This window comes from Diceros bicornis, chromosome 8, assembly GCF_020826845.1.
Source record: "Diceros bicornis minor isolate mBicDic1 chromosome 8, mDicBic1.mat.cur, whole genome shotgun sequence".
Taxonomy (NCBI): Eukaryota; Metazoa; Chordata; class Mammalia; order Perissodactyla; family Rhinocerotidae; genus Diceros; species Diceros bicornis.
This window is the reverse complement of record NC_080747.1, coordinates 32,118,180-32,132,216: the sequence shown is the minus strand read 5'-3', so window position 1 is coordinate 32,132,216 and position 14,037 is coordinate 32,118,180. Positions and strand designations below refer to the sequence as shown.

Sequence of the window (14,037 nt, the reverse complement as noted above, 5' to 3'; positions counted from 1 at the left end):
TCAAAAAAAGGCTATCTTTTTCTTTCATAATGAATATCCCGCCAAGATGATATTTGAATATGGATACCAAAGAATAGATTAACTTAATTTCAGTAATCATTAGCTATGCAAACTACCTTTGTGTAAGGAAGTAAATTATAGCGACCAATGCGTGTATAACCTTTCCAAGAATATACATGTATATAAATTTTATACTCATATATATATAATCTCTCCAGGTAGTAGATATATGTTAAGATTTTTATAACTTATGCTAGTAAATAAATGTTTTGTTTTTATAACTTTATTAAAATATTCTTGATACATTGTATTGATTTTCAAATGGAAAGATGAGTACTCTTTGGTTTCCCACAAAAATGATAAACCCTGAACCTTTTACTATATAAATTATTCTCCTTATGGTAACAAGTCTCCAAAGAAAATAATGAAACCATTAACTCAATTAATCTCCACGTTAAAATTATTAGTGGCTCCTATTCCCTTAAGATAATGCCAAGTCATGAACTAATTTGAAAATTTTTAAATTAAATACACTAGTTACCTATGTAAAGATATTCCCCTTTCTCCACTACACAAATGATTATAGATGACTGGTCTATATTTATTATTACTCCAACACCACAGTTCAGAATTCCATGTTCTGAAGGTTAGAAAAGGAGAAGGTGGTAAATATCCCCAGTAAGATATACTTGAATATATGAACTCATTTTGTCTCCATCTCTTATGATGCCTATATTAATAATAACCAAAATACAAATTACAAGTGTTACTAAAACCTGCAAAAAAATTTTAAAAGAAAAAGAATCCAGTAATCAAACTAGACAAATGATAAGCTAGACAAATAATAAGCTATTTGTGCCTTTAAATATTTTGTAATATTTTCAAGTGTAGATGAATCAGAAAGATGACTTTCATTCTCTAACTTGTTATATAATGTGCTATCGTAGTTTAAACTGATGAATAAGAAAATCCATTTCAAAGATAAAGCCAGGTTCCAAGGGTGAAGATGGATAAAGTCATTATGAAATTACCGATTCTTTCTTTCTCTCCCCAAACTAATTTTCCCTTCTTCTTGCCCCCTTTTCACCAGTTGACTGCATCCAGTCCCTCTAAGTTCCCTTAACTCTCCTGAAGGAATGTCCTTCATTTCCCTAAATAGCATAATTTTCAGTGAAGTGAAGGTAACAGAAATTAGTAGCTGTCATCTTAGAAAGAGACATGTTACTGTACTCTCTGTATTAATCTGGAGAGCTGTAACACAGACAGGACAAAGAGAAATAACCATAAGAAAAACATTATTGACAACTACAATGGTGTAAAAAAAATATTGACAACTACAATGTGCGTCTTCTTGTAAAATCTTTCATTTTCATTAGAATTTAAAAATGACTATAATCTGTTGCAAACTAAAATGTCATTAAAAATTTTATACTATAGAAATGTCTTCTATAGTTTTGCTGACTATAAAGGTTAAATGAATGAAGCAAACTGAAAGGCAATGATGCATAAAATTGCTACTATATATTATTTTCAAGGCAGAGCCAGATCTATATACAGAACAAAAGATATTTCAAAATGAATGTTATTTGTTGTCTTTATAATTTAACAGAATTTAATATTACAATATTTCCAAAAATTCTAGCAAAAGTACCACATATGCATACCAACATATTATATGTATATGTATGTAGATATATATATGTATGTATGTAGATGATATATATATTCATAGATTTTAAATAATAATACTAAATTATTTTAAAACATTATAGAAAATATACCCCCACACCCCATTTCTAACAGTAAGAAAATAATCAACCTGCATGAACTGGAATCAGATTCATTTTCTTCTTCACTAGTGCCATCATCCACTTCTGGTCTATCCAGCCAATGTGCACCGCCACAATCTTCTGCTGTAAACTCAAATGCAGGGACTTCAGAGGTGGATGCCATTGGCCAAAAAGGTGAATTCTGAAAATCCAGTTGGCTGGACCTTCGGTAACCAATTGAAGCCAAAGGCAATTGTAGGCTACATGGATCTAAAAACTTTCTCCCACCATTTGCTCCAGTCTGTCCTCGATTCCAAAATTCTCCCTGCTGGCTGTCAACTGTAGAATTAGGAGATGATGCTTGATGGCCAAACCACCTCCATCTGATTTTCAAAATCTGCTTCACATCAAACTCTTTACGAGAACCAGACATCCTCAGAGAAACCAAGTGATCGTCTAGGCAACGGGCAAAAAGCACTGCACACAGATTTGTGCATCCAACCAAGACAAGTATATGCCCTGCTGTACACAATAAACAGATTGAAAGGAAAATAAATCACATTCACATATATATCTACATTTACTTTTATACCAATATACCAGATTATAAAGAACAAAGGATAATGAATAAAGATGAAACACGGTGGAACATTCCATTCAATCAGAGCAAACTCTCATCCACCTATCCTGAAGCAGCTAGACCACTTTCCCCCGCTCTCCTTTCCCATACTGACCATTAGCTCTCACAAACACTGACAGCATTCATTAAACTCCTTTCAAATGCAGAACACCACCCCCTTTTTTTAAACCACAAATGACAGAGACAGAAAGCACTATCCGTTGCAGTATCTCAGTCTCTGCTGCTTAGTACATTAACTCTTTTATTGCTGAAACAAGAAATTTATTCCAGAGCATTTTCCTTTGTACTTAAAAATCACTGTAAAACTAAAATGTTTCTATTTTTATACCAAGTTTCTAAATGAGATATTACAAAACAATAGTTGTTTAAAATGCATTTTTTAATTGGATGAGTTATAGTGATTTTCAAACTGTGCTCTTTGGATGGGGGATGAGAGGAAGGAGGAGTACAAAGCTGAGGCTTCTGTTTGTTGCTTTCCACTTCTATCTTCTCCCTTCAGGAAAGGAGTACATTTAATTAATATAGTAAGATCCTGGGTAAGATTTCATTTGAGCAAAGGATAATGAGAAGAATAAGGAGAAGAAAAAGTTTAAAAACTAAAAAGGATCAAAATATGACAGTACTTAGTCTTTTTCAACTAAATAACCTGAAGCCAATATTGCTCCATAATTAGGACTGGGCTGCTTCGATTTAGTATAATATCCAAATTTCTATGACACTACTTACAAAAAGGAAAGTGTGGCTCAAGAAAGCTACCAAGGACTAGGATAGGCCTATTTCTAATGGTGCCCTCTGTTGTTAGCAAAACAAAACAATGGTCTGAACATGGTTAGAGTTAAGGCAAATTGACAAAGCAAATAAAAATCAATTAAATGCAATCATATTGTAAAATATTCAGTAGTTAGTGTGAGCAAGACACTCTACTAGACATTGTGGGGGACACAGATAAATACATCTTGGTTCCCATCCTCAAAAATAATTATGTCTAGCTATTGAAGCAAAAAAAATTGATAATTTAAATATAAGAAACATTATAATGCTGCAATATTAACATTTTGTGATCTGCAAATACAGACTGAGTTTTCAGGGTGCTCAATATCTAATTCTATATCAAATATTTCACTCAAAAGAGAATGCCTATTATCAACCGACCAAAAAAAAAAAAACTGCTTTGGAGGCTCACAAAAATATTGAGACATATACCTTAACCTCATACAGCTCCTTAGGAGAATAAAAATTATTTAGAGAAACAAGAATGAGAGGCACAAAAAGCCATATACAATTTTGTGCTAAATACCGTAGGACAAACCATGAATACTATAAGAAAGAGAAAGGAGATAACAGGATGGTGTAGAGTCGTATGGGCCAGTTTCATTAGGGAGAAAGCTTCTAAGAACAGTAAGAAGTTGTTTAGGCAGAATGATGATAGATTTTATAAAGGAAGAAAGATATTTTAAAAAGCATGATGTGAGCACACTGACAAAGAAAGAGGGGGAAATAACAATTTGATCAGCCAGCCAGGCATACCTAATTAATTATAAGGAGTAGTAAGAGAAAGTCAGATGAAAAGGATGAGATAAAACGCCTTGAGCAAAGGCAAAGATGTAAAGACTAGCAGGCAATATTAAGTGGACAGCTAACAGGGCAATGTTTTAGGAAATTAATTTGGCAGTAGTATGCAGGAGCATTAAAGAGTGAAATGACTTTTCCCTCTCCTCTCACCTCTGTCAGACTCCTTCTTATCAACTCTCTTCTAACTCCACTCTACTGATCTAAATTTATTTCTATTTTCCAACACAGACACACTGCTTCATCAGTTAAGACAGAGTCTACATTATGTTACTCCCTCTTTTATATGCTGTTTGTGTTCCAGTTTCTCTGGTTTTAAAATCCTACTCATCCTTCAAGGTTTAGCACAGCCACTACCACCCTTAGAAAGATTTCTCTAATTACTGTAGCCTGTGCTTCTCAACAAGAGTAGCACCAACCTTCCACTCCCATACCCCAAGAAGGCTTCTGCAAGTTGTGGGGGTGGGGGGGGGGTGGATTTTTAGTGGTTAGAATGACCATAGAGTGCTATAGGCATTGAGTGAGCAGGGGCCAGAGTTGGTAAACATCTTGCAATGCATAGTACAGACCCACACAATGACGAACTGCCACTGTGGTAGTTCATAATGATCTTGCCATCACTGTCTTCACTCAAATAAGCATTTACCAAGCATTTATATGTACAAGGCACCACAAGAGATAGAAAGATAAATAACAAACAGACCTTTCTTTCAAGAGGTTTTAAACTTACACTCTGGCAGACAAAGGGATAATTAAATGAACATTACAAATGAAGAATAAATTCTGATAAATACAATTTTATATAAATATAATTTTAAACTGGATTCAATCTATCAATGTGAGAGCAATTATCAGAGATTCTAGTTACAATGTGCTAGCTCTATTGGCTAGAAGTGATTTTGATTGTTTTTGTTGTTTGGTTGATTAATTGAAGCCTGAATTCAAGAGTGGACTTCATTAAAGGCCACTGAGATGCCAGACATTTCTCAATATAATATAGAGAAGAAATCCAAAGACTTAAGGAGATGTAAATGTTAAAATGTTAAACCATACCTGCACTCCCAAGAGGGCCGAAAGACCCTTTTCACCAAGATATTGAGATATATATTAAATATATCTCTCTTTAATGTAGTAGCTGTTGTGAGTAAGCTAGAGATGCAGATGAAAGATTAGCCACTGAAATAGGCTCCTTGATTTTAAAGGGATACCAGGATCTTGGGTTGACAAAGCCCAAGTAGCAGCATTTAACCATCGCTGTTGTGATTATGGGTTTAGTTACATGCATACATACATATGCATATATATATAAAAAAAACCACAACCACCTTTTGTATCAGTGGACTGATATTGCATACTTTTTTCACTAAGACCTTTATTTTGTCAATCCCCCTCCACTCATTCTACCCAGTAATCAATGTTGACATCTTGGTGTATAGCCTTTCACAGTTTTCTCCATGTTCATAAAATCATATGCAAACTTATATACACATATATAGGAGTTTTTGTTATTGTGTTATAAAAGAGGGATCATATTGTATACATCTTTTTGGCATTTTGCTTTTTCCACCTAATTTTATACACACACATGGAAATATAAACTAATAGTGATCTTTTTAACAGTTGCATAATATTTCAAAATCATAAAACACAATTTATTAAACTATCTCCTTGCTAATGGGCATTCAGGTTGATTTCAGGTTTTTGTTTTTGTTCTATGCTATTAAAAGAATATTAAAATAAACATCCTTGGGAGGTTTTTATGTCTATGGAATTTATTCCCAGAAATGCAATTGCTGGGTTGAAGGTATATGTATTTTAAATTTGAATAGTTTACTTTCCTAAGATTCACATTTTCAAAAGCGAAGTGAGCGTACCCTTCTTGTCTATTTTCATAGGCCCAGCAGTGAACAATGAGTATTATAGCTCTCCCAACCACAGATGACTACTGAGCTTGAGCATATTTTCACAGGTTAATTGACCATATTGACTTAGAATTTTCTGAACTACCCATTTATACTCTTTGCCTATTTTTCTCTTGGGCTGTTTGTCTTTTCCTTAGCACTAACTAGAAGCTCTTTGTATATTATAGATATTAACTCTTAATCTGCCTTGTTTTGCAAATATTTTTTTCTATTTTCCAAACGAACAGCTACTAGTGCCTGCACGTTTAAAAACATTTTAAAGTTAAAGTTTGACACACATTAGAAAAGTGTGCAAATTAGAAGTGGAGAGCTCAATGAGTTATCACAATATGAACCCACCCAGGTTAAGAAAAGAAATATTACCAGCACTCAAGAAGTCTACCTCATGCCCCTTCTCAGAGGTAACTATCAACCTTTGCATCAATTAATTTTATCTGCTTTTGAACTTCATATAAATGTACTCTTTTTTTCACCATTGTTTTGAAATTAATCTGTATTGATGTCTATAGCAGCTGACAGTTGGTTTTTATGGCTATATAGTATTCCACTGTATAATATACAATCATCAAAATCCATTCTATTGTTGACAGACATTTGAGTTGTTTCTAGTTTTAGACTTTTGCAAATAACGTTGCTACGAACATTCTTGTACCTGTTGTCTGGCGTACATGTACATGCATTCCTGTTATATATATAGACCCACAAATGAAACTGCTAGATCATAAGATATGCTCATGTTCAGCTTTGATTGTTGTTACCAATTTAGACTCCTACACGCAGCATATGAGAATTCCAGTTACTCCACATGCAGCCAACACTGGTATTGTCAGTCTTTAATTTTAGGCATGTTGACAAGTGTGTAGCGGTATCCCATTTGGTTTCTTTACATTTCTCTGATTATTATCGTGGCTGAGTAACTTTTCATGTTTTTTGGTCATTTAGATATCCTCTTTGTGAAAGGTCTTTTGTTTAGGTCTCTCGCTCTTTTTTCCTATTAAACTGGGTCTGTCTTTATTTTCTTGATTTGTAGGAGCTCTTTATATTTCTAATATGAGCCCTCTATTATCAACTTAATTTTAATATAAACCATCCTTTTCCCACTAAATTGAGGTATTATTTTTATTATGAATTGGCTCCCCATATACACAAAGATCAATTTCAGGAAGCTTATTCTGTTCCACTGTCTATTTTTTATGCCAATATTACACTGTTTTAATTATAGTATATTTATAATATGTTTAATATTTGTTAAAGCAAGTTCCTATCTCCACATATCTCCTTCTAAAATATTTTTTAAAGCTAATTTTGGATATTTACTCTTCTATATATACTTAAAATATTATCCAATCCTCTCCTCAACAAACAGCCCTAACCCTATTGAGATTCTAATTGGAAGTGCATTAAATTTGTTTATTAATTTTGAGATGATTGGCATTTTATGATATTAAGGCCAAGCATATATGTTTTTTAGTTTGTTCAGATCTCATGCTCATCAATAAGGTTTTAAAATCTTTTAACTGTAGGTCCTGTGCCTTTCTTATTAATTTTTTATTGTGTTCTTTTCTTTTCTTTTTTTTTGTCACTGTTGCAAATGTAGTAACTTTTTCCTAGTTTCATTTCTACATGGTTATTACCATTATAATAAAAGTATTGAGTACATTTATCTTATATCCAGTCATTTTACCACACTTCCTCATTAGTTATTCTTAAAATTGGTGTGCATTTATAATTATGTTAAATTAGATGTACTTTTGGGACATCAAAGTGGAAATGTCAGATAGTTGGATAAGTGTTCCTGGAGCTCAGATCCAAGCTCCAACGAACTCTAATAGATAGAAGTCCAGTAGTGGAGAAGCCACCAAAGGAGACTGAGAAGGAACAACTAATGAAGTAGAGGAAAATCAGCAAGGTATCGGTGTCAGGCAACTCAAGGGATAATGTTGTTTCAAGGCAAAAGGCATGTCACTATATCAAATAAGAGGCCAGGAAAAAAAAATGTCCACTGGAGTTGGCAACACAAAAATTTTACCAAATCAGATAGAAGCAGTTTCAGTAAAGGGATAGGGTTCAAAGCCAGACTGTACTGGGTTGAAGACGTAAAGGAAAATGAGAAATAAAAGAGAACATGTATAGACAACTCCTTCAGAAAATTCTGCTGAATAGTGGGGCTGTGGAATAGGACTGTAGCTGAAGGAGTTGAGGGATCAAGGCAATGGATTTGTTTTGCTTACTTGATTGTTGATTTTTAAAATTATGGAACATATTAGAATGATGAGAATGATCCAGCAGAAAGGAGAGATTGATGATTGCAGAAGGAAGCACTGGAGCAAAAAAGTGAAGACTTTGATAAAAGGAAAAGGAATGGCACCTAAGCACAGTGGACGGCTTGGATAGTCATAGTAGGAGGGATACTTCCTCTATTGTAAGATTGATAACTTTCTAAACGCACTGATTATTTAAAAAGGAGAGAAAAGATATGCACTAAGCAGTCTACTGAAATCAAAAATCAAATCAGCCTCTAAAAGGAGTCATGAACTAATAAAGATTAGAGGAAAAACTAAAGAATTAAGAAATAAAATGATACAATTAATAAAGATCTAGATCTTTAAAAATCTGTCAATACATTCTATTACCTTCTCGCAAGAATAATCAAAGAAAAACAGATTAGAACCTAGAGGATAAAATAAAAGTTATAATAAAATAGAATATTTAAATAAAAGAGTTGAAAAATAAAAGGTCAGTATTGCTACAAAAATTTTACATGTCAAATTGAATATTTCCACAAGGGAAATGCTGACAAACAGAGGGAAGTTAAGCAAGCAAAGCTGGTAAATACTCTTCAAAGGCAGAATTTGCTAAAAATCTTTTATAGCTAGATCTCTATATAATAATTCTGCTGAAAGTTAAGCATGCACAAGCATAGCTACTTTGGGGAAAAATCTTCATTCTAACAAGACATGTTCAAAAATTATCTACTGCTACAGTTGCTTGTTATAGCCCCAACGTTAGAAGGGGGTTTATAGAAATATTTCCCAGCTTTAAGTGAATTCTTGGGCCAAATACTTTCTCTGTAAAAAATATGCGGTAAGCTTAAGCATTAATGCTTTGATGGCATGAAATTCAGCATTTACTTAAATAACATTTTTTTCTTCTGTCCCATCAACTTTTGCTAAACAATATAAAATTGTTTTGCTCAAAAATTTATCAATCTTTGATGAGAAGTATTTCCTAGGGTAATTATTTATAAAAGATCAATCCATATTAAAGTCAATACATTGTTAAATTGTCAAAATGGTTTTCACTGACTGCTCTATATAAATGAGATACCTCACCATTCTCTAGATGCCTGACCGTCTTAATTTTTTTTTATAGCACTTATCACCATCTCGCATATTAGATGTTTATTCACTTATTTGTTGTCTTTATCCTCACTACAAAGTAGGCTCCAGCAGAGCCTTGTTTAGTTCACTGCCGTAGCCCCAGCGCTTAGGACCATACCTGGCAGACAGTAGGTGCTCAATGGATATTTCTCTAATGAATGAATGAATCCTACAGTTATAAGAGCAATAATAAAAACTATACACTTAAACTGTACATTTTTTAAATTATAAAATAAAATTAAGAATCTAATATAAAAAACATATTAGAGAAACATTTACTTCTGGTGAAAAAACTTTTTCAGTATTTTTTCAACTGAAAAGGAAAATCACAATATATTACTCTAAGAATTTCTCTTTTCTATTTCATTCTTAAGGCAAAAAATTTTTATCACTTTGAAATCTAATGGCTAAATAGCAGATATCTTTTCACACCGACACAACACTTTCTTCAAACCGATTATCAAATTATATTCTGTACCTCTCTTTTATTTTAATAACTTCGGTTTACTTAAAGATAACTTGAGATACAAAAGCTCACATGATATTCAGAATAGATAAATGTCAATTATGAATACATTTTTCAAAATGTAATTAAGGAATCCACATGCAATTTCTGCTTCAAATCTGCTCAAATGGTAGTTTGTGAATTTAAAAGATGACACCATTCAGTATGACAATAGCAACACTGAAACGTCATTAAGATAGACTGCAGATGGGCCCACTTCAATAGCATGGCTTTTAAAGCTACAGCTTCACTCAATTTAAATCACAGCCATTCAGTAACTGGTTTAGGGTCACTCATTATTATACAAACCTCTCCTCACACACAGTTGTTTTTTTTTTACTGACGTTTTAATAGTTTTTAACATTGTGAAATTTTGGGTTGCACATTTTTATTTGTCCATCACCATATATACGTCTCCCTTCACCCCTTGTGCCCACTCCCCACCCCCATTGCCCCTGGTAACCACAGTACAGTTTTCTTTGTCCATGTGTTGGTTTATATTCCACATATGAGTGAGATCATACAGTGTTTGTCTTTCTCTTTCTGGCTTACTTCACTTAACATAATACCCTCCAGGCCCATCCATGTTGTTGCAAATGGGACGATTTTGTCTTTTTTTATGGCTGAGTAGTATTCCATTGTATATATATACCACATCTTCTTGATCCAGTCGTCAGTCGAGGGACACTTAGGTTGCTTCCACTTCTTGGCTATGGTGAATAATGCTGCAATGAACATAGGGGTGCATAAGCCTCTTTGGATTGTTGATTTCAGGTTCGTTGGATAGATTCCCAGTAGTGGGATGCCTGGGTCATAGGGCATCTCTATTTTAATTCTTTGAGGAATCCCCATACCATTTTCCATAGAGGCTGCACCAGTTTGCATTCCCACCAGCTGTGTATGAGGGTTCCTGTTTCTCCACCTCCTCTCCAACATTTGTGTTTTTTTTTTGTCTTGGTGATTATAGCCATTCTAACCAGTGTGAGGTGGTATCTTAGTGTTGTTTTGATTTGCATTTCCCTGATTATTAATGATGTTGAACATCTTTTCATGTGCCTATTGGCCATCTGTTTATCTTCTTTGGAGAAATGTCTGTTCATTTCCTCTGCCCATTTTTTGATCGGGTTGTTTTTTTTTGTTGTTCAGTTGTGTGAAGTTCTTTATATATTATGGAGATCAACCCCTTGTCAGATGTATGTTTTGCAAATATTCTCTCCCAGCTGGTGGGTTGGCTGTTCATGTTGATTCTGGTTTCGTTTGTCTTGTAGAAGCTCTTTAATCTGATAAAGTCTCACTTGTTTATTTTTTCTTTAGTTTCCCTAGTCTGGGTAGGCACGTCATCCGAAAAGATTCCTTTATGACCAATGTCAGATAGTGTGTTGCCTATATTTTCTTCTATGAGTTTTATAGTTTCAGGTCTCACCTTCAGGTCTTTGATCCATTTTGAGTTAATTTTTGTGAATGGCGATAGCAGATGGTCCACTTTCATTCTTTTGCATGTGGCTGTCCAGTGTTCCCAACACCATTTATTGAAGAGACTTTCCTTTCTCCATTGTATGTTCTTAGCTCCTTTGTGAAAAATTAGCTGTCTGTATATGTGTGGTTTTATTGCTGGGCTTTCAATTCTGTTCCATTGATCTGTGTGTCTGTTTTTGTACCAGTACCATGCTGTTTTGATTACTATTGCTTTCTAGTATGTTTTGAAGTCAGGGATTGTGATGCCTCCAGCTTTGTTCTTTTTTCTTAGGATTGCTTTAGCTATTCAGGGCCTTTTGTTGCCCCATATGAATTTTAGTATTCTTTTACTATTTCTATGAAGAATGTCATTGCGACTCTGATTGGGATTGCATTGAATCTGTAGATTGCTTTAGGTAATATAGAAATTTTAACTATGTTTATTCTTCCAATCCACGTGCATGGGATATCTTTCCATTTCTTTACGTCATCATCGATTTCTTTCAATAATGTCTTGTAGTTCTCATTGTATAGGTCTTTCACCTCCTTGGTAAGATTTATTCCTAGGTATTTTATTCTTTTTGATGCAATTGTAAATGGTATTATCTTTTTGAGCTCTCTTTCTGTTAGCTCATTATTAGCATACAGAAATGCAACTGATTTTTGTAGACTGATTTTGTACCCTGTGACTTTGATGTAGTTGTTGATTATTTCTAATAGTTTTCCAACGGATTCTTTAGGGTTTTCTATATATAAAATCATGTCATCTGCAAATAGTGAGAGTTTCACTTCTTCGTTACCTATTTGGATTCCTTTTATTCCTTTTTCTTGCCTAATTGCTCTGGCCAAAACCTCCAGTACTATGTTGAACAGGAGTGGTGAGAGTGGGCAGCCCTGCCTCATTCCTGTTCTCAGAGGAATGGCTTTCAGTCTTTCCCCGTTGAGTATGATGTTGGCTGTGGGTTTGTCATAAATAGCCTTTATTATGTTGAGGTACTTTCCTTCTATTCCCATTTTGTTGCGAGTTTTTATCATAAATGGATATTGTATCTTGTCAAATGCCTTCTCTGCGTCTAGTGAGATGACCATGTGGTTTTTATTCTTCGTTTTGTTGATGTGATGTATCACGTTGATTGATTTGCGGATGTTGAACCATCCCTGCGTCCCTGGTATAAATCCCACTTGATCATGGTGTATGATCTTTTTAATGTATTGTTGTATTCGGTTTGCCAATATTTTGTTGAGGATTTTTGCATCTATGTTCATCAGTGATACTGGCCTGTAATGTTCCTTCTTTGTATTGTCTTTGTCTGGCTTTGGTATCAGGGTGATGTTGGCCTCGTAGAATGATTTAGGAAGTATTCCATCTTCCTCTATTTTTTGGAATAGTTTGAGAAGGATGGCTATTAAATCTTCTTTGAATGTTTGGTAAAATTCACCGGAGAAGCCATCTGGTTCTGGACTTTTATTTTTTGGGAGGTTTTTGATTACTATTTCAATCTCTTTACTTGTGATTTGTCTATTCAGATTCTCCATTTCCTCTTGGTTCAGTTTTGGGAGGTTGTATGAGTCTAGGAATTTATCCATTTCTTCTAGATTGTCCAATTTGCTGGCATATAATTTCTAATAGTATTCTGTCATAATCCTCTGTATTTCCGTGGTATCCATTGTAATTTCTCCTCTTTCATTTCTAATTTTATTTGCTTGAGCCTTTTCTCTTTTTTTCTTAGTAAGCCTGGCTAAAGGTTTGTCGATTTTGTTTATCTTCTCAAAGAACCAACTCTTTGTTTCATTAATCCTTTCCACTGTTTTTTTGGTCTCAATTTCATTTATTTCTGCTCTGATTTTTATTATTTCTCTCCTTCTGCTGACTTTGGGCTTTGTTTGTTCTTCTTTTTCTAGTTCTGTTAGGTGTAATTTAAGGTTGCTTATTTGGGCTTTTTCTTGTTTGTTAAGGTGGGCTTGTATCGCTATGAGTTTCCCTCTCAGGACCGCTTTTGCTGCATCCCATATGGTTTGGTATGGCACATTTTCATTTTCGTTTGTTTCCAGATAGTTTTTGATTTCTCCTTTAATTTCATCAGTGATCCATTGGTTGTTCAGTAGCGTGTTGTTTAATCTCCACATTTTTGTCACTTTCCCAGTTTTTTTTTCGTGGTTCATTTCCAGTTTCATAGCATTATGGTCTGAAAAGATGCTTGTTATGATTTCAATCTTCTTAAATTTATTGAGGCTTGCTTTGTTTCCCAACATATGGTCTATCCTTGAGAATGTTCCATGTGCGCTTGAGAAGAATGTGTAGTCAGCTGTTTTTGGATGGAGTGCTCTGTATATGTCTACTAGGTCCATCTCGTCCAGTTTTTCATTTAAGTCTACTATTTCTTTATTGACTTTTTGTCTGGATGATCTATCCATTGATGTAAGTGGGGTATTAAGCTCACATACAGTTTTTAAGACAACAGTACTGTTTTATGAGTAATCTATTTTAATGGACGTATTCCTATAGTTTTAAGTGTGTAATATATACTGCACGAAACACATCAAGAACTAATTTTACTGTGCTAATCCAGCAGTGCTTCATCTCCCTAAGTTTTTCCTCAACCATAAAAAGAATGAGTTACAATACACGATTTTAAACCCTTTAAAATTTGGTGGTTCCAGGATATTTTTAAAACTTTGCCAAATTAGATCTTTTATCAGAATTTGGCTTTTTTTAAAAATTTGAAAATTAATATAATTCACTAACATTTAAATTCCGCTAACATTTAAAAATGTATGATGGCAGAAAATATCAGTT

At 33.9% G+C, this 14,037-nt stretch overlaps 1 protein-coding gene across 4 annotated transcripts in view; it reads right to left on the bottom strand.

The window, feature by feature from the left end:
- The window catches only part of KLHL5 (kelch like family member 5), a 78,910-nt gene that overhangs the window by 50,703 nt on the left and 14,170 nt on the right, over positions 1-14,037 (bottom strand). For 2 of the 4 annotated variants that reach the window (XM_058546902.1, XM_058546903.1), the window contains one exon: positions 1,820-2,291. The exons of the other annotated variants lie outside the window; for them this stretch is intronic. In XM_058546902.1, the coding sequence (XP_058402885.1) occupies positions 1,820-2,202 (383 nt within the window). In that variant the 5' untranslated portion in view covers positions 2,203-2,291. The remainder of the gene's footprint in view (positions 1-1,819; positions 2,292-14,037) is intronic. 4 annotated transcript variants of the gene reach the window in all.